Source organism: Crotalus tigris, unplaced genomic scaffold (genome assembly GCF_016545835.1).
Source record: "Crotalus tigris isolate CLP2741 ecotype Arizona unplaced genomic scaffold, ASM1654583v1 scf7180000024436.1354646, whole genome shotgun sequence".
Taxonomy (NCBI): Eukaryota; Metazoa; Chordata; class Lepidosauria; order Squamata; family Viperidae; genus Crotalus; species Crotalus tigris.
In genome coordinates this window covers 235,160-257,222 of record NW_024100605.1, presented here as the reverse complement: position 1 = coordinate 257,222, position 22,063 = coordinate 235,160, and the positions used below count along the sequence as shown (strand labels likewise).

General features: G+C 37.2%; 1 protein-coding gene across 3 annotated transcripts; it reads left to right on the top strand.

Annotated features, from left to right (window-relative positions):
* The first annotated feature begins 102 nt into the window (after positions 1-102).
* Positions 103-20,136, top strand: GAL (galanin and GMAP prepropeptide). Of its 3 annotated transcripts, XM_039331247.1 has the most exons (8): positions 103-346; positions 12,085-12,249; positions 12,916-12,996; positions 13,708-13,762; positions 16,326-16,391; positions 17,077-17,157; positions 18,112-18,189; positions 19,858-20,136. In XM_039331247.1, exons 3-8 carry the CDS (start codon positions 12,916-12,918, stop codon positions 19,917-19,919), a joined length of 423 nt encoding a protein of 140 aa, XP_039187181.1. In that variant the 5' UTR covers positions 103-346; positions 12,085-12,249; the 3' UTR covers positions 19,920-20,136. The 3 variants fall into 3 exon arrangements, with proteins under 3 accessions (XP_039187181.1, XP_039187180.1, XP_039187182.1); XM_039331246.1 differs by lacking the exons at positions 103-346; positions 12,085-12,249 and adding an exon at positions 12,275-12,644; XM_039331248.1 differs by lacking the exons at positions 103-346; positions 12,085-12,249; positions 16,326-16,391 and adding an exon at positions 12,281-12,644.
* Positions 20,137-22,063: the final 1,927 nt, after the last annotated feature.

Genomic DNA, 22,063 nt, shown 5'->3' with positions numbered 1-22,063 from the left:
CTCTCTCTCTCTCTCTCAGTATCGGTTTTCAAGCGGGAGAACCGTTGGAGTGATGCGGGGGCGGGGCGGCCACGCCAATGGGCAAGTGCGTACTCCCACCAATGTTCCAAGAGGCGGGGAAGGGTCTCTGCGTCTTCCTTGGAGCAAGCGCGCGACCAGCCGTTGGCATTCCAATTCGTCTGGTCTGCGCTAGCGCGTGGCTCGTTAGCCGCTAAGAGAAAGCGAACGGTCCCCTCCACCCTGGCTGAGGTCTTGCTCTAAGGAAGAAATTGATTTGTGCTCACAAGGCACAAAAGATATTTTCCCAACCGCGTATTTACTGAAACGGGCTGCCGGCTGCCTTGTTGTTAGTATCAGGCACGCTTCTGGTATTTCGACGCTTTATAATAAACAATGGGCATCAATCGGTAATACCGTGTTTTCCGTGGAGTAGCGTTGTAACAAATATATTTACTTTGCAAAAGGTGGAAACTCTCGCTTAGATGATACAAGTAGTTTTAAAGTGCTGGTACTTTTATTTAGAAAAATAGCGCCCAATAGAGATCCATCTCAATGCGCTGAAAAAGTTATAACTAAATAGCAATACATTACAATGTGTACCATTATACAAATATTTTATATTATCAACTTTGTGCCAATAAGCCCTTGGTTAGTATACAAAATACCTCATATACAAAATAAAGATCTAGATTACAGTGTAACTGCCAAACTCAACACATTATAACATTGGTCACTTTAAAAGTTTTTCCCTTAGAAGCCTGCAGTTCCAGTGGTGAATTCCTGGAGAAAAAAACTTAAGAGGAAAGATTCATTTGACCAGAACTTAACGTCCTGTATTTAAGGAAAATCGGTGAATACAGTTCAATACACACAAAAAAGCCAAGGAATAATTACCAATGGTGGAGCTCTCCAGCCCTGAAGCCCATTCCTTAAGCCTTTCTAATAAACATTAACTGAATTTTGAATAATTTCAAATTGTCTTTAATTTTTTCAACTATATGCTGATATTTAAAATGCCAAAATCATAAGCATCTCTATATTTTTACAATCAGTAGTGAACAATACAGTATCTGCCAGAGTTAATTATATCAAAGAAACCCATATCAGTTGGATTGCAGAAAACCAGTATTTGTAACAAAGTTTATTGTAGACTTCAAAATTTGGATTCTGGAAACTCAAAAGTATAGGTATATGCGGTTTTGATAATACAGATCATAAATGTTGGTTAAAGTATAACACACAAATAAACAATGGGCTAAATGTTAGCATATGAACACATATTAACTATGTACAATATATGAACATAATCCCAAACTTTCCAGGGACCTCGTATAGAAGCAGTCTGGATAAAAAGACTTTTAGTTTAGAGTTTGGAAGTGTTGGTATAAAGAAAAGCAATATATTCAATTTATGTCATGGAATTTATTATATTGTTTTTTTATTCTGATTAAATTCTAACATAAAATTAAAATGATCTTCATAATTCTAGTCCTTTCCTTAAAGCAACATTTTTAATATATATTTTGTGCAGGTTAACTATGTCACTTTTGAAAGATTAGTATTGAGATTTAGCTTTATTTTCAGAGTAGAATACAATTTAAGAATGTATGATGCAGAAAGATTTCATTCACCAATTGAAAATTGCAGAAATAAAAAAATAGTCTGTCATATAAATGCAAAGTTCTAATTCAGTAATAGGATCCTATTATAGTCTGAAGCATGAATAAAATTTAAGGGCTTTCTATGCAGCAGTGGTCATTTCAATTGAGTTATGATTGTGCTTTTAAACATAATAAACATAAAAGACAATAAACATAAAAAACTAGCTTAGATTTTAGCATTAAAATTCATAGTTTAAACTTTTAAAGCAGTTTATCTTCTGATTGTTTAGCATATAAATTCATAGGGCCTCATATTAGCAAAATGCCATTAGTATGGAAAGAAAAATAACTAAAGATAATCTGTGCATACATTTTTACACTTCTTCCAGCATTTTTCAAGCCCACTTCCTTTACAATATTTCTATTTGAGTGCACTACTTATTGGATTAATATTACAGACTCCCATCTCTAAATTACAACCTTATCTTCTAGACTTAGGACTCTACTACTGGTAGGCCTTGACTTAAAACCATTTGTTTAATGACTGAAATTATAGATAGTCCTTGACTTACAACATTTCATTTAGTTGATCAGAATACAGCTGGAAGGGACCTTGGAGGTCTTCTAGTCCAGCCTTCTACTCCTGCTCAAGCAGGAGATCCTATACCATTTCAGACAAGTGGCTGTCCTGTTTCTTCTTTAAAACTTTGAGTGATGAAGCACCCACAATGTCTGAAAGTAAGCTGTTCCACTGGCTAATTGTTTTCACTGTTAGGAAGTTTCTCCTTAATTCCAGGTTGCTTCGCTCCTTGATTAGTTTCCATCCCTTGTTTCTTGTCTTGTCCTTTGGTGCTTTGGAAAATAAGTTGACCTTCTCCTCTTTGTGGCAGCCTCTCAAATATTGAAATATTGCTATCTTGTTCCCCCTAGTCCTTCTTTTCTCTAGATTGGCCATTCCCAAATCCTGCAATCGTTCTTCATATGTTTTAGTCTCCAGGCTTTTAATCATCTTAGTTGTTCGTCTTTATTAAGACCATTCAAACTTACAACGGCATTGAAAAAAATGACTTCTGACCATTTTTCATGATCGTTGCCACATCCCCATGGTCATGTGATCAAAATTCAGATGCTTGGCAACTGACTCATATTTATGAAGGTTTAGTGTCCCAGTGTCATGTGATCACCTTTTGCAACTTTCTGACAGGCAAAGTCAATGGGGAAGCCAGATTCATTTAACAACCATGTTACTAATTTAACAACTGCAGTGATTCACTTAACAACTGTGGCAAGAAAGGTCATAAAACAGGGCAAAACTCACTTAACAAATTTCTCACTTAGCAACATAAATTCTGGGCTCCATTGCGATCTACCTGTACCTGTACTCAAAAAAGTGACTTATGACCATAGCAGCATACCCATGGTCACATGATTCAAATTTTAATGCTTTACAACTGGCATGTATTTATGACAGTTGCAGTGTCTCTGGTCACATGATCATCTTTTGCAACCTTCTGACAAGCAAAATCAACGGAAAAACCAGATTCACTTAATAACCATGTTACTAACTTAACAACTGCGGTGGTTCACTCAACAACTGTGGCAAGAAAGGTCATAAAAATGGGCAAAATTCACCTGTCTTGCTTCACAACAAATATTTTGGGCTCAATTGTGGTTGTAAGTCAAGGACTACTTGTATTATTTATCATGCTTCTCTCTCAACCAAACTGCAGCTTGTTTCTTAGAGACCAGTTTCATTCATCAGATTTTCCTAATGGTTTATGACTTAGATAATGTATGCCTACAAGCATTATGATTTAAAAACCACAGTTTATGCCTTACTGTAGTGTTTTACATAAATCCAATTGAAAATTATTCAGTAAACCATAGTTAAAGAAATATTGGCTTAGAGCAGTGTCTGAACTAGATCAAAGAGGGGAACATTAGAATATACTGGGAAAACAAATGATCCAAAATAGCAAGCTGTCTTAAGCATAGAAGCTATATTTATAGTGATCCATACTGAAATAGGCAAACATTATGATTAATTATTCTTTTTAGGATATTTTCAGCCCTGCCACAAAAGAACATTCACAGTTGAACCCAAAAACTATTTAGCTTTGCGCTAGATTTCCAATATTGAATAAGAAATTGGAATAATTTATTCTCTCTCTCTCTCTCTCTCTCTCAATGTGTCCTTTTTCCTTTTTAGTGGGATATAAAGATGAATTCAATATTGGATGGTTGGGAATCGAGTCACTGTTAAGACCTTTCACAGGTATAATTGTCCATTTGGAACATTCTACTAGTGATGAAACTGACCAGGGTACAACAAAGATATATTGTTACCGGTATATTATTGACTGAGAAAAACTATTCAATCAGACATGTAACTAGGAAAAGAAAACAGACATTTCTTCAATACGTATTTTAATATTTACCTCAGTTTGACTCACTGTGAGGTAAAAAATAAATTATTCAGATCTGAGGCTACTCATGTCCTCTTCCCACTCCATTAGACAGGATTGGATAATGAGAAAATGATCTCAAAGGCTTTGGAAATACTAGGAAAATGAGCCTTCTCTTATTACCATCCATTTTCATGTTTTTCCATCACCTTTTTCTGTTCTTGGTTGATTAAAAAGATTTCAATTGTTCTCACAAATGTGACAAAATGAACAAAGATAAAGGCAGCCTCTGTAATTAGTACAAATGATATATGGAATAAACACTATATAATAAATAATAAAATATATCCAGGACATTAGAAGACTGCAAATGGCAGGGCCACAGCATCTAGCATCATGGTGTATCCCCAAAATACCTTGACTAAAATCCCTAAATGGATACACAATAATGAGCTGAAATAAAAGTGCCAGGAAATCTCAGTAATGTGACTGAAGGAGCTTCAAAGAGTTTCAAAGAACAACAAAAATTTACAAAGCCTATTACACCCTTATGTTTCAGCTTATAAGTGCTTGAGTAATAAAGATTTTGTGAACTTTAGGATTTTCCCCAGGTTTTTGAACATTCACACTAATGGTTCGAGAATAATTTCTTCAAATATCCTGGTATTTGCATCTAACTACATTTCTACATCCATATGTCTATTTTTCTGAGAGTATTGCTGAATGTAGTTCTATTTTTAATATAGAAAAATGCAACATGTTTCTCTTTGCAAACCTAAAAGGTGTAGAAAATGACTCAGTCTATGTCATAAAAACAAAGTCCAGATAGCAGCAAACAAAAAGTTCAAATAAGTTCCTATAATATTATTAAACGAAAATCTAAAACTGGAGACAAAGAAAAGACATTATTTTCTTTACAAAGCAGCATAATTGTTATTTTTTTATTGACACTATGGTGCTTTCAATGCAGAAATACTGGATTTGGATATAGTATTGAAAATCTAGGTTCAAATCTCTACCAAAATGAAGTTCTGATCCTAACTTACAATTTAAAGTTAGAAAAAGACTTTGAACTTCTTGGATAAAAGTATGGTTGGATACAACTATAGCAAACTATTCTGTGATATATTCAAATTAAATTTTATACAATAGAATTCTATTCTGTTTCTGTTAAATAATAATTTCCTTCTATATAAACTTCCTACAGAAATTTGCCCAGCTATTATAGCCCTACAGTATTCATATTGGAAAGAGACTGGGATGAGCTAAACAGGGAATTAGTCTGGAATCTCTGCATAAGCACAAGAAGGCAAACTCCAGCCCTCCTTGTGTGCCTTTGAACCTTCTCTAGTTTGCAGGTGCAAACCACCAGTCCGAGAAGATTCCTTTTTTGTAGGCATGAACAATAAAATAGCTAATTGAACACTTCATGGGTGCATCTATTTGTTCACATCTGGCAATACAGAAGCTTCTTTCCAGGTCTGCTATTACTTAATAATAATAATAATAATAGTAAAGTTGGAAGGGACCTTGGAGGTCATCTAGTCCAACCCCCTGCTCGGGCAGGAAACCCTACACCATTTAGGACAAATGGCTGTCCAGTCTCTTCTTAAAAACTTCCAGTGTTGGAGCATTTACTGCTTCTGGAGGCAAGCTGTTCCACTGATTAATTGTTCTCACTGTCAGGAAGTTTCTCCTTAGTTCTAGGTTGCTTCTCTCCTTGATTAGTTTCCACCCGTTGCTTCTTGTCCTGCCTTCAGGTGCTTTGGAAAAATAGCTTAATTCCCTCTTCTTTGGGGCAGCCCCTGAGATATTGGAATACTGCTATCATGTCCCCCCTTGTCCTTCTCTTCGTTAAACTAGACATACCCAATTCTAGCAACCGTTCCTTATATGTTTTAGCCTCCAGTCCCCTAATCATCGTTGTTGCTCTTCTCTGTACTCTTTCTAGAGTCTCAACATCTTTTTTACATCGTGGTGACCAAAACTGGATGCAGTATTCCAAGTGTGGCCTTACCAAGGCATTGAAGAGTGGTATTAATACTTCACGTGATCTTGATTCTATCCCTCGGTTAATGCAGCCTAGCACTGTGTTGGCCTTTTTGGCAGCTGCAGCACACTGCTGGCTCATATTTAGGTGATTGTCTACTAGGACTCCGAGGTCCTCTCACAGTTACTACTATTGAGCATGGTGCCACCTATGCTGTACTTGTGCATTTGGTTTTTCTTGCCTAAATGTAGAACCTTGCTTTTTTCACCATTGAATTTCATTTTGTTAGTTAGTGCCCAGTGTTCAAGTCTGTCCAGATCCTTATGTACCTGAAGCCTGTCTTCTGGAGTGTTGGCTATTCCTGCCAGCTTGGTGTCATCTGCAAATTTGATGAGTTCCCCATCTATCCCTTCATCCAAATCGTTGATGAAGATGTTGAAGAGTACTGGGCCCAGAACAGAGCCCTGGGGCACCCACTACACACTTCCCTCCATATAGATGCAGTTCCATTGAGGACCACTCGCTGAGTACGGACGGTCAGCCAGCTACGGATCCATCTGGTGGTGGTTCTGTCTACCCCACATTTTTCTATCTTGTCAAGTAGTAGGTTGTGATCTACTTTATCAAATGCCTTACTGAAGTCCAAGTAAATTATTTCCACAGCATTCCTCTGATCCACTAATTTTGTCACTTGGTCAAAGAATGCAATAAGATTTGTCTGGCATGATCTATTTTTGACAAACCCATGTTGGCTTTTAGTAATGACTTTGTTTGCCTCTAGGTGTTCGTTGATTCGTTGTTTGATTATCTTTTCTTAATACTTGTCATTGCAGTGTTGGTATTTGTGTAAGGCCAGGAAACATGCCTGCCCTAAATTTATGATCAAGGACCTAATGAGTACTTTGTAATTTGGTTTTAATCTGGTGAGTATAGTATTTCTACTCTTTTGATTTAAAATTACTTTGAATGTAATGTCATCCTTGTTCCTTGTTTGGTTAGCTGGGAATTTCTGCAACTGGAGGATAGCATTTCTATTAATATTTCAGAAGTAGAACAAAGAAACGGCTTGGCTCTTATTATTATATTAAGGAGATGGCACATAAAGTGGCCCCCATAAAACTTGCTAGTTGTTGAAATGGAATCGGTTTCTTCACGTAAAGCAGTAAACACATAGAACAAAGCAGAAATGTAGGAGGCATTTTATTATGATAATTTTTGATGTACAAGAGCTCACTGTGAAAGTACACATCACCATTTACCCAGGGAAGTCTTCATAGTCACACTGCCCAGGGGGCAGAAAATTATATCCTATTTTCCCATTAGGAACTAACATAGAAATCCAAAACAAATCATTAAAAAAATCTCAGTTTTCAGGACATGATTGCACTCTTAGATGTAGATACTGAGAGTAATCTCACTGAGCTCAGTATTTTTTATTTCAAAACTTATAAAAACACTCTGAATTTTAACATAAGAATTGTAAACAATCATAATAAATTATTACAAGCACATTGAAGGAAAGAGGCAAATGTTCTCTATTTCTCTTGCTTATTATTTTTTTACTTTATATTGGAACAGGCACAGTTTGGGAAAGTTACTGAAGATTCTAGAAAAACTGAGATATCAATCAATTTATTGATATATCAATCTATCTATATAGGCATCTGGACATGAGCAATACTACCTTCTTCCAATGGAATTAGCCCACCCATTAGATCTTCCAGGCAGAAACTACTTGTTGTCATTTTTTGAGAGGTGGGGGGAGGACTAACTAGAAAGCACTGCTTCTCCATAGTAGTGCCAGTACATTGGAGTAGCCTCTCAGAAATCATGTTTCTATTTGGTTGTTAGGAAAACTACTTCCTCACCACCTTCCTTCAGCAAGAAGTATCCATTAGATCTTACTTAAATGGAAGTAGTCTTTCATTCATGAAATAGTACGGTAAGTTTAGATATGTTCAAGAATTTCAGATTGAGAGGTCAGCTATGAAAAAACTCGCATCGTTGTGAAAGTGACAAAAGACTGTGCCTTTTCTGACAGGGATATCATGACCCAGAAAACTTCCTTGGCCTGGAGCAGGGGTTATAGTTTGCTAATGAGCAAGATATGAAGATAGGAATAGAAAGTCTGTGCAGCCCATAGAGTACTTACAAATTTGGAAGGGGAATGGCTAACAAAGAATTAATTCCTGAAAAGAACTGGGGTGACATGATGGCAGTGTTCCAATATCTCAGGGGCTGCCACAAAGAAGAGGGAATCAACCTATTCTCCAAAGCACCTGAAGGCAGGACAGGAAACAATGGATGGAAACTAATCAAGGAAAGAAGCAATCTAGAACTAAGGAGAAATTTCCTGACAGAACAATTAATCAGTAGAAAGATTTGTCTCCAAAAGTTATGGGTGCTCCAACACTCGAGATTTTAAAGAAGAGATTGAACAACCATTTGTCTGAAATAGTATAGTATAGGGGGTTGGACTAGAAGATCTCCAAGGTCCCCTCCAAGTCTGTTATTCTGTTATTTTCTTCAGAATCAGACAAAGGGGAGGAAACATAGATGGTTGTCCAGAGCAGTCAGAAAGATTACTTTCCAAAAGGACAGAGGTCAAAGTTGGGGCATTCTATCACACATTCCTATCAAGCTTTTTACTGGAAGATGAATCAACTCCTGTGATGTGATTTCAGCAGAAGTTTAAAAATCTCCTCAAGTTATTTTTCATGCTGAGGAATAGTAAGAAGTAAATGTATTAGAGAGTCAACCCACAATATTAAACTGCAATTTGATTTGGACAATGGACTCATTTGAATGCTAACATAAAAGTGCAGCCATAATACTCACTGTGAATTATCCTGCCTGCACAACTAGACATGTCAGCACTGAAAAATAAAAAAGGACTAATAATATTCTTGACAAGCAGACTTGAAAGAACAATATGCATCTAAGTAGAGAAGAAAATAATTTAACTCTGTCCTGACAATCTAGTTGAGATAAAACAAGAAAAGAGGAGAGTAAAAAAAATTAAGTAGAAAACTGCTGGGCTGAATCTTTAATAATACAAAAGGTTTCACTGTCTACTCACCTGATAAATAGTAGTTATTTTATTAAAGATTTGAGAAAAAATGCATAAATCACCTAAGTTCAAACCATTGGTTTAAAAGCACTGTACCACTCTGTAGTCAGAATAAAGAAAATTACTCCACTGAGTAATGATAACAATTATTAAGATACTTTATTTGTAATGTTCTTGGTCTTTCAATGATCCTGTCCTTTCCCACTTCTTAAAAAAATAGGTTTCAGTAATTAACAATTACCTTAAAAATTAATGTTTAAGTTTGCAAAAATATTATATCTGTACATTTAGTTTCCTAGCCAGGTCCATTGACTTCTTATTTCTAAATAATTGTGCCCATTGCATTTATTACTAACAGTCTTTTTGTTATGTGTTGATATAAAATTCTTCTATTACATGTAGGTATTAACATTTATGTTTCATTTTCAAAGTCAATGAAAGATGCTCATAGCCTTAAAAACAGCCACTAAAAACGTAGAACAAATTCTTGACCAATCTTGGACACTCTACTGTAGGCTCAGCTTTTGTACTCCATCTGTTTATATACAGCTCCAAATATACACAACTAGAAAGATCCAGCCATCCAAAAGCTTTCTTTCTTGTCTGATGTCACGCTCTTTTACCTCTGCAGTATTGAATGGCAAATATAAAAAAGTACCATTCCATTGGCTGAAAGGCTCTGCCCCAGTGATTCCTGAGTGGTAGAAATTACCGAACATGTTCTTCTTCATTGCTTCTTTCATAGAGACACATGAACCAGAACTATCCTTCCTCCATTTAGCAAATACCTTGGTTGCTCAGACTTGGCCTATGCCCAGATGCTGCTCATAGATGAACCGCCTTTCATTGCAATCCATTTGGCTACGTTTTCCATAGCAGCATGAAACCTGGAATTAAGGAGAAACTGCCTAATGGTGAGGACAATTAACCAGGGGAACAGCTTGCCTTCAGAAATCGTGGATGCTCCATCACTGGAGGTTTTTAAGAAGAGACTGGACAGTCACTTGTCTAAGATGGTATAGATTCTCCTGCTTGAGCAGGGGGCTGGAATATAAGACCTTCAAGGTCCCTTCCAGCTCTGTTCTATTCTATTCTAGATGCACTCCACCTTGACATACCAATTTCTTGCCAGAAAAATGTATTCCGTGTAAACTTAGATATTTTTCTCTGTAACTTTACATATAATCACATTTTACTTAAATTATAATCACATTTTGGTAATTTTAGCCATTATCACATTTTATATTAGAATCTACTTTTTGAGCCTCACTCACAGATTCAACTTAAGTAGTTTTATAAATGTATTTTAACTTTGTCTTAAATTTTATATATTTTATATTAAGATAGATTTATAAATACTCATAGAGCACTTATGGATACATTGCTTAAACTAGTCTAAATTAAGCACAGTTCCAAATATGGCATAGCTTTATTTTCAGATGAGACACTTCAGTACAGTGCAGTAGAATCTTCCCTTTGTATGAATTTATATATATACATCAATTTAATAATTCAAACTGAATACTTTACTGGGTAAACCACTGTGAAAATGTTGCTATGTAAAGTACTGTGGAAGTGCAATTATGTGTTGATGTGGCTGTGCGTGTAGTGTCAATATGATAAGAGTTTTACAACTTTGTCTACAAGAAAACATAAAAATAGCATCCGGGGTAGAAGTTACATATGATGTTATCTCAGAAGAAAGTCACTCCAAGTTCACTTACATTTTCAGTGCAATTTCAGCCAGGAGGGAATTCATTCCAGTGTGTTAAATGTTGCTGCTTGTGTACAGGTAGTCCTCGACTTATGACCACAATTTCTGTTGCTAAATGAGACAGTTAAGTAAATTTTGTCCCATTTTATGCTTTTCTTGCTACAATTGAGTCATTGCAGTTGTTAAATTAGTAACACAGTTATTAAGTGAATCTGGCTTCCTTATTGACTTTGCTTGTCAGAAACTTGGAAAAGATAATCACATGACTCAGGGACAGTGCAACTGTCATAAATATGAGTCAGTTGCCAAGTGTTTGAATTTTGATCAGGTGACCAAGGGGAAGCTGCAATGGTTGTGAGAAAAAAACGGTCCTAAGTCATTTTTTTCAGTGCCATTGTAACTTCAAACAGTCACTAAATGAACTGTTGTAAGTTGAGGACTACCTGTATTTAAAATGTCATCTACTAAATCAGGAGTGTCAAACTGCCGGCCCGCAGGCCGGATGCCTCATAGCGAAACTGTGCCCATCCCATTGCCAGCAAGGGCAAAAAAGTCACGATACGTCGCGACACGTCAGGTGACATTGCGAGTTTGACACCCCTGTAGTAGGTTCTTTAAAATACAGATCTCAAAGTGCAAGCACTTAACCTAGCTTTTCGATTTAAACATTTCTTGACTCTTTCATGCTTACCTGATTAAAAGCCGTGGTAAACTAATATACCCTGTTGAGCCATTTGGATTTTCAAAGAAACACATGAAAAGAAGCCCTGCATTTCAGTACTATTGCTCCAGAAAAAAGGATTCCAGAAGAAGGGCCTGCCCTACCATTAGGCAGACCTACAATCAGCTAGACTGTTGTAAATGGGCAAGGAATCCTTCACTATTGAATGTATCCTTGTATTTTTACTGCTATGGATAGGATGGGAAGGCTTGAGGATTTTCTGCCTCAGAGGTCAAAACAACTTGGCTAGTTGTGGGAGCTTTGCCCTTTAACCCGAATGGATGGACTCTATTTGTTGTATTACCTTCGTCTCCACAACAGCTTTTCTTGGGTTGCGCCAGTGGGCTTATGGGGACAAAGCAAGCTTTATCTAAAGAACAGAAAACCAGTAGGCACCAGAAAGCCAAGAGAGGAAATGGCTGATCAGAACAAGGAATTATACGGGTAAAACTTGTTTTCTCGCTAGGATGGCGAGAGATGAGAAAAAGCTGAAGCCGGGGAACGCTGTTATTGGAAGATCTGTGGATCTGATGGCGTATAATAGCCATAATGGAAATTACAAAGGCCCTTCTTCCCCGTCCAGTTTCGCTGCCGGCTCCCCGACAAGGCAGAGCTATTCCCGCCACGCCGCCTCCTTCGCGAAGGGCAACAAAGAACTTTTGAAGTTGAAGAGGAAGCAACGGGGCTCGCCCGCAGCTGCGGCCTTCTCAAGGCTCCGTCGTGGGGACCAGCCCGGGAGTAATGCAAGGTAATTGGTCGGGTTGCGCGCCATCTGCAGGCTCCAAATGCCTCTAATTAAGTTGCCGTCTTTTTTTTTTTTTTTTCCCCTTCCTAATGCACTGCCTTGCCGCGGGGAAACGGCCACGGAGTGTGGGCGGCTCCTGATCCCCCCGAGGGGAGTGACGAGGCGCGCCAGTAACGATGTTGAAGCGCGGCTCATAAATAGCCGAGGAGAAGCGGGCTTGGGACCGCTCCGATCTCCCTGCCTGGCGCTCCCCGTGGAGTTCATCTCTGGGCTGGCACCCGAGCCATGCAGTGACTGGGGAGATCCGGTAGAGAGATCGGCCCAAGGACCTCTCCCCTCGGCTTCGCTTCTCCCAGCTGCCACCCAGCAGGCAAGGGCACCGTTAGCTCCGGGGCAAGGTACTTTCCTTCAAGACCCCCCACTCTCCTGTCCACTCTCCCACTTCTTTTTCCGTCGTATACTCCAACTTTAGGCTAAGAAACACGTGCTAATGTCTAAGATCAGGGGCTCCTTTAAAACAGCCATAAAACTTGAGAATCCTGGTCGCTGGGCCATTTCCACGAAGGGTCTTGGTCTGTCTCTGAAAAGGCAGAGACCCTCTTGGGACCCGTCTTGGGGGGGGGCGGGAATCGGGGGGCGGGGAAGGAAATGATTTCGGTCTCCTTTTAGATGCAGCGGCATCCCGGTCTCCTGTTTGCCGGCTTGATCTTTTGTGCTGCTCTCTCAGAGACGTTCGGGCTGGTTTTATCCGTAAGTAACGAAATGTCCTCTGCAGCTGCTCGCGCGTCTTTCAGCGGACTACTAGAGACCCGTAACACGTGCTCCGACTCTACCTCTTGGTCCCTTGTCAAACCCAGGATGTCATTGCAAGCGCGAGTCGTGGCTGCCTCTTAAATTACAAACTCGGGGATGTGTTTGTCTCTTAAATGCATGTGTAAGGAGAAAAATCACTGGCAGAGATTGGATAGGTCCAACTGCGCAGGATGAAGCACTTTGTTGAAGAACAGCAGAGGGACTGAAATGAAAAGGCCGTAAATCTTTTGACAAAGTCAGGAGCAGATCTAAGATTAAATCCTTGCTACTGAGATGTGTATGTAACGTTTAACTATAATTCCTAAGCACTTTTATCCAAGGAAAGTCATTAATTCCTTATAAAGTTTGTGGAACTTGCTTCTGGGTTTTCTGAAATCCTAAATAACTTGGAAACTAATTCTTATACACGGTTTATTTCTTATAATGTACAGCTTGTTTTTAAAAGTATCCTGTGTAAATGCTGGTATAAATACTATAGCTTGTGATTAATTGTGATTTATTTTTCCAAATATATAGCTGTTATTTTAATGAAAATTATGTCCATTTAAGTTGATAATTTTATTTTCCCAAGATGGTGTTTCTGTTTTAAAAGAAATATTGGGTAATACTGGTATGTACAAAATTAATCATGCATTTTCCTTCTGTAAGGCTAAAGAGAAAAGGGGATGGACTATGAATAGTGCTGGTTATCTGCTTGGCCCACGTGAGTTAAACATTTAATATACAGTTAAAACAATCTGGAAGAATGTTAATTTCTATAGCTCTTTGCATATGAATTGAAATGCTAGAGAAATGAGAAATATATGCAGTATTTTATATTAGTTCTCACCCCTTGCTTGATGGGAGAGGGTATGAAATTTCTCAGTTACAGCTTTCCCTACTTGGTTTAACCAATTTCCAACTGAGTACTTTGAAGGAACAAGTCCTCAATTACCTCACTTGAACTCTTGAGAGCAAACTCATTTGATATGAGCACCATTTTCACTTCCAGACCATGTCAATGCATTAATCTGATGTACCAGTGTTCCCTGGATATACTGATCAACTTTCCAGTTCCATTCCATCTCATAAATAGAAAGAATATAGTTCTTGAAAATGTTTTTTGTTGTTATTTTCAAGCTCGTTCTTTCTATTTGCCTTTTTTTTCTGCAACTGTCTAGTAAGAGTCATATTTTTTAGACTGCCTGCAAATATTTGGGACATTGGTGGTGCCGTTATATCCCAAGTAGCAGAATAAGCAGTCAGGTAATACACAGGGCTGCATTACACTTTTGAAGTGAAGCAATGCATAATACTTAGTAGGATTGAGGAAAGGGGTTTGGTCAAATTGTAAAATTATTGAAATTGGGAACATCTTTTCAACTTATCAGCCCTGTAAAAATATAGCAGACATAACAATGTAGAAAATGCTACGTTGCCCCATAAAAGATGGTGTGGAAATTCTCCCAAAGAGTTTACAGCACTGTTGAAGAAAAGTGATTTTTCCATTCAATAGAATAGCTGGCAGCTGCTGCTTGCTAGAAAAGCTGTGAAGTTCTGCATTAGCAGGAACTTGGGTAAGTCAGAATGTTTTGACAAAAATGGTACAATATATAGAAGCTACTTATCTCAATTCATATGAAATCAGGCTACATAATATCAGCCTGTCCACTTTCCAGTTTCGTGTGATCAGGTGGAAGGACTTACTTGTTTTCCCAATAAATTTCTCTAACCTCCCAATAATCAGAGTTATATTTGCTTTAGAAAATTAATCTGATACGGATTGAAAAATAAAGGCAAGGGGGAATATTCCCTTTAGCCCAAGAACCTGCCGTTTTAATAGGTGCAAAAAAAACACTTGTTCTTGAAAGGCAATTCTGAGTGGGGGACAGAGTAATTGAACAGGACATCTGAGCAATTTTGTTTTTATTACTTTTTAAAACAACTTCCGTTCATGATACAAATAAGAAACAATACTTTTTTAAAACAGTATTTATAGGTTAGAGAAGTGAGCTGCATGTTACAGTTTGAAATTGAATGGAGACAAATGTAAGATTCTTCACTTAAGAAAAAAATAAATAAAATGTAAGGCAAAGATTGACCAACAGACAGTATCAATCTACTTTGGTAAACAACGTGCATGAAAAAAAAATCTTGTCATGTAATTGATGGCACTGAATATGAGTCAGCACTGTTTATTGTGATAAAAAGGCAAATGTGACTTTAGGTGACATCAACAAAAAATATAGTCTCCAAATCACAGGAACTAATGGTCCTGCATTAGTTACCTTCCCAGTATAACTAATGTGTCCCGAGAAGTGCAGAAAACACTGGAAGACTGGAAACAAAGCTGTATGAGAAAAGATTGAGAAAATTGGGTGTAATTATCCTTGACAAAGGATCAGGAGTAATGGAAACATGATAACACAGCATTTTTTAAGGTATCTGGCAGGACGTCATCTAACAAAGTCACTTTTTACCGTTATCATTTAGAGGGCAAGACACATACTAAGGGTGAAAGGTTTCAGGAAAGCAGTTCTGGTTGAATTCTAGGAAAAACTTTAACCCAGCAGTTTGACCATAGAATCACTTCTCAGAGAAAATTGTGAATGTCTGGCATTGAGTGTGTTCAAAAAGAACCTGGATGGCCTTCTGTTGGTGGTCCTTTTACACAGACTTGACAGCCCAATTAGCCCTTTTAAATTCTATGATTCTGTCCCATTATGTATCCCTTGCTAATCAGCAGCTGGATCAATTGAAGCTAATTTTGGGAGTGGTATATAAATATATGTAATACATTAATTAAAAATATTTCAGGAGAGCAAACACACTACAGGTATCCTTTGCTATCTGATGTGTACATTGGACACACTGAGCTTATCAATATTTGGATTACATTATTATGTCTGGACACTACTTTAAAACCATATAATGGTATTTGGGTGCCAATTACTTACAAAAAGGAAGGCAGGATTAATATATTGTCTAAGAGAAGAGAACTCAAATATTTTTTTTCTTGGAACATTGTATTCTGTTTATGTTGGGTTCAAATGAATCGTGGAAAAATGGATGAAAGATGGCCAAACCTCCATACCTTACAAAGGAAATCTACTTTTCAAGTTCAGTTTTCTCTAAGGATAGGTAATAGCCACGAAAACCATGGAAACCCTGTGAAAACCCCATGGACAGTACTATGGTAGAACATTGTCCATGGGGTCGTGATGAGTTGGACACGACTTCGCAGTTAACAACAACAACAACAAGGTAATAGCCATCATCTGTTTCAGGTCGTATTGAACAGCTCCTCCAGGAAATACCCAGTGCAAGGGGGAGAGAAGAGCCACCTGGGGAATGTAAGATGGCTTTTGGAGGCTATTTGTGTAAACTAACTGCAGTTTACTGTCAAAATAAATCTAATATGTTTCTTAAAACCAAAGGAAGCAATCACTATGCTACATGTTCTCAAGTAAATAGACTGAACCCAAGGCAGCACACTATGTGCACCCAAATATGTCCACCTTTTTCAACCAGAGGAAACAAATGGCTATAAAGTGGCTATTGTATCAGAAATGCTTTTATTTAATTTAGTGGCAATGGCTTAATCCCATATTTGGCTGAAGACATTCACATTATACCAGAGATGAGCAAGCTGTGACCTTCCAGGCACCATTGAACTTCCATTCCTAGCTGCTCAAGCCAAAATGGTGAAGAATAAGAAATGTTAGGAGTGCAGGCCAACAGCACCTGGAAGGCAACTCCTTGCTTGTCTTTTCATTATACCAACAGCTGCATGATTACACCCAAAATGTGACATTGTGTTGAATTTGCTGGTGTTGTATGCCAGTGTTGCAATAGGTTAGACACTTTGCTTTATAGTTAGTGAAATTTTTCCCCCTTCATTCAATGTGCATCATTCCATCAAAAACTATCTGTTCCATTTTTGTTCAGAACCTTTTTACCTAGTGGGGAGATATCTCACAATAGGCTGGTGAATGTTAGAGTAATAAAACCTTATCTCATCTCTTGTTTTATTTACAGATGCAATAGACAGAATTTTTAGTGTCAAGCATGGTTTAGCTGGTAAGCGTGACATAAACCTCGAAGAAAATGTAAAAGCAGGTAACTTTTCTTCTTCTAATACCTTTCTGCTATATACTTCCAAGCATATCTTAAAAGCTGCTCCTGATTTCTTCTTTCCTAAATCATGATGCACAACTTTTCTGCTTGACGAGCTGCCCTTTTATGTGGGTCTTATTTTAATTAAACATGATGAAGTCTATTAAAGTGGGTAATTTTATTTTCCTAAGATGGTATTTCTGTTTTAAAAGAAATATTGGGTAATATGTACAAAATTAATTATGCATTTTCCTTAAGTTTAAGCTGGGCAGCTATATCACCGACAATAGAAATTAGGAATAGAATGAAATACAAATTAGATTTCATTGTATTTAATTAAAATTAAATAGTTAATATGATCATTGTCATTGTGAGAATTGACTAACTTGCCCAGTGAGTCTCTCATGGTTCCTTACTTTCTCCCTCCTCCGATCACTTTGAACACCCTCCTAATCTGCATGGAAAAAGTTCCTGGAGTGTGGATAGGGAATCTACTATGCATTGTCTATGCCAGTGTTTCTCAACCTTTGCAACCTTAAAATGTGTGAACTTCAACTCCCACATCTTAAAAGTTGCCAAGGTTGAGAAATCCTACTCTATGCAATGCATTCTTCAGGCAGAAAAAATCTGTATATATAACCAATAAAGTGTAGAAACATAAAATAAAAATAATTCCATCCACAGAAGAACAGTTTACATTTTAAAATAATATGTAGATAAAAAAGTTAAAGCTAATCAAAACTTTCTATTAAAGATTATAAATTCCAGAGGATACCCCCCAGTTTTTTAATAATTCATCCACTTTCATTTCCAAGGAATGACCCCTACATTTGCTTCGAGCAATTAAAACACTGTTCATAGAAACTTATCCTACTTAATCCTTAACTCCCACTTTTATCTAGCCTTCTCACCTTCATTCTCTCATGTAATCAGTAATACTTGATTTTTTCCCCCCAGATACTTCCACAAGACTGCTGACATATAACAATATTATGCGTACAATAATTGAATTCTTGGCCTATCTACATCTTAAAGGTTAGTAGTTTCTCCCATATAAAGTGAATAGTTACTACTTTAACAAAGGGACGTACAAAATTGCATGTACAAATTGCTGATGTTCAGAGCTCTAATTATCCGGTCATGAGGATCCCTAAGAAGAAAATAACAATTTAGTGTCCATATAGCAGTGTTTCTCAACCGTGACAATTTTAAGGCATGTGGACTTCAACTCCCAGAATTCCACAGCCAGCATCGCTGGCTGTAGAATTCTGGGAGTTGAAGTCCACATGCCTTAAAATTGTCACGGTTGAGAAACACTGCCATATAGTAACATGTACTAGCTTCCCATTCCAGCTAATAGTCAGTACACTATTGTTTGAGAAGCCATTGTAATGCTTCATTAGTCAATAGGGAAAGCCAGTCCAAGATTATACAGGACCTACAAATAAAAATGAATAAAATTATTAGCTCTTAGCTTATGTTGTGTAAGGGTCATATTCATTCTACATAATGGATTTTCCAATTTAGAAAATCTAATCTGATGGCCCCTGGGATTTAGAATGTCTTTGCTCAGTTTAGGTTAGTGCCCCAATCCACATGCCAGATGTTGGCCTTCTTTAGATTGACAAAACCTGATCTTGATTAACTGTTGTCTACAAAGCTCTCAATTGTTCAGAATTAGGCATGGGTAAGACTGACTGGGATAAAAGTTTTTGAATATGAGTCTCTTGGCCCTCGAATCTGATGCTCCCAAGAATGATGAGGTTGGCTTCCTTGCTATTTCATTTTAATATCTAATTGATTATTTTTCTGAAAGAATTATCTCCCTCTTTAAATTTTGATGTGCTATTTTTCCTTTGCCTTTATTCTCCATGTTTTGTTCTACTAGATTTCAGATATGGCAAGTAAGGTTTCTTTTGAGGGTCCAAACAGAAAGAATCCATCATCAAATATCAATTGATGATTAAAATTGTCAGTATTAAAATTGTTAATTCATTAATATCAGTAAAGATGGATTATAAAATGCTGTTGGCATTTCAGCTCTGACATTAGTAAGCATCTCTTCTGTTTTAATGTATTTTTGAGATACTGGTATAAAAATGAAGAAAGACATACAATATCAAATACAGAGAAAATCATATTGAATTACAGCTTTTAAAAGATAAATGATTCAGTGATAAATAACTTTTCAGGTGCATTATGTTGAAATATTTGGGGGTAGGTATTTATTTATCCCAAAATTACTTTCATTTTTTTAGGCCATGTAATCTTTTTCCTACCTTTTTTCTAAGGTAGAAAATTATTTGTAAGAAAAAAAATAATAACAGGAAGATGAAAGGCTAAGGCTGTAATGGCAAGTGTGATAAAAGCACTGTTATCAATGAAGCAATAATCTCTGAGTCAAAGCCAGCCAATTTTGCACAATGTATTTTCCAGTAGGACCCTAAGGTTACTTTCAATGCATCAAAGCTCCTCACTGGCTTCAGGTTTATACTGGTAGAAATTACAACTGAAGAAGTAAAGAGGCAACAATTTATTTTTCAAGATTAAATTCATAGCATGGGGATGTCTTGATTTTTCTGAGAACTAAACGGTGCAAAAGTCTTCCCAACATTATTTTGTAAAAGAACAGTCAAGGTCATTGGGTGCTTTCCCCCTGTCTTGTAATGCAAACACGCTTTTACTTTTTTTTTCTTGATGCAGAAGCTGGGGCTCTTGACAACATAGCTACAACAGTTTCTTCAGAAGAAAGAGATCAGTCCTGAAAGAGGTTGCATTTATATTCTGAATTGATCTCATCTGAACCCTGAACAAAATAAGACCTTATTTATTGTTTACAGTGACCTTACACTTCGGCTGATTGTCAAGTTCTTTTCTCCCCAATGATGTTATAAGATTTACCCTTAATAAAAACAATTGCTTTGGATCAATGACAATAATAAAAAAAAATAGCAGCTACTTCTTGTGCTACCTTTCCTAGAATTGGGGCTTCTGTTCTTCTTTTAAATCTCTTTCGTTTCAGAGGAAGCGAAGGTGATAGAAGAAATCTCATTTCACTTTAAAGCAAAAAGACAGACAATAAACAATTTAATTTGATCTTTGACTGTAAATTCATTTAAAAATGAACAGATACTTATTTCAAATAATAGAAATCCTCTCTGGGTTTCTTTCCAAGAATTTACGGCAACTCAACTGAAACAATATCAAATTACAAAGTCATCCTTCATAGCACGGAACGTTTCCTATGTGTACAAGCTCTGTTAAATCTCTTCATATACAATTTACTTCAAGCGAGATGCTGTGCTGAATCCATCCATTAGCAAAGTGCACCCATTCTTTAAAAAAACATGAACAATATAGCACTGCAGTGGGAGAGATTGCTTGTTCTGTTACAGAGACTACACAAAACAACCTGTCAGAATGTTGCAAATATATTGCATTATCTTCCATTGTTTTCAGACTTGAATGATGAACTGGGGAGAAAACTGTAAATTTGTAGAGCAAACAACAACGATCCAACTGATACACCATTTTCTTCGGAAAACAACCTTTCAAGAGGGAAGAAATACTGATGGAGCTGGTTTTGAGAGTACAGCTTTTGAAATGCAAAAACAGGAGTAGTGAAAAGAATGAACTGCCTCCTTTCTCTCTTGTATTTATTTATTTATTTATTTATGAGACTTATATACCGCTTTAAGTGCAAGCATTCTCAAAGCGGTGTACACCAGTAAGCAATGTATATATATATATATATATATATTTACATTGCCCCCAACAATCTGGGTCCTCATTTTACCTACCCCGGAAGGATGGAAGGCTGAGTCAACTTTGAGCCGGTGAGATTTGAACCGCTGACCTGCTGAACATAGCTAAAGTGGCCTGCAGTACTGCACTCTAACCGCTGCGCCACCTCGGCTCTTTTATATTATATTAAATATTTGACATTTCAAAAGATAAAAAAGGCTCCAACCTGAAAAGGGCTACAGATAGTCTTTGAGATATGACAGTCTCTTAATAAACTTCAAAGTTCCAAGTTACAACAGGCACCCCAAATTTACATACGACCCTGTTTCAAAGTTATGACGGCTGCAGTGCCCCTGCAGTCATTTGCTCTTATGCCTCCCTGCCTCTCTCTCCCCATCCCACCCCACTGGGATCCACAGTGCTTGGACCTGGCACCAATAAGTCCACCATCCATCACACCTTTTGAAGCTTTCCTGACCTTATTGGGGAATGAGGGTAGACCATGTGTCCCAGGGTTGTGCAGAGGTGACCCAAATGTGGCCACCATTTTCTCCCACCTGCTTGTTTGCTGGGATAAAATGGCAGTTGCCAGACAAGCTACTTCATTTTGCTGCCGAACAGTCAGCACAGCACTGCAGAAATGTGTGCAGGAGAGTTTTAGTTAATGAAATGCATTGGATTTCTGGATGCTCCTATAGTCCTTCTATTTTCTAACTTTCTCAGGCTTACAAAATTGAATGGATAAAGCCTTTTCTTCTCATAACATTCCCAGAGGAATTATGCTAATACAAATATAAAAATTGGAAGATTTAACTAATTTGTGTTTAGATATTTGTTAGGGCAGTATTGGGACATCTCATGACTCACGTGGCTGTGCCCTGTATTGGGATATTCAAATTAAAAAAGAAAAAGTTAATAACATTGAAAATGTGGTGCTACTGAGATGCAGTCAGAAATATTTTATTTATTTATTATATGTCACCTTTTGGTTACCCTAAATGAGCAGAATAAAAGATGTGTTGAACACTTTTATGAAACTCTTAACCAGCCAAACCCATTCAGTATATATAACTTTAATGAAGAGTGTGTCCAACAAGAGCTTCATATGAATACTGAAGAAATCACAGCTGAACAAATAAATATGGTGATTGTTGTTGTTGTTAAT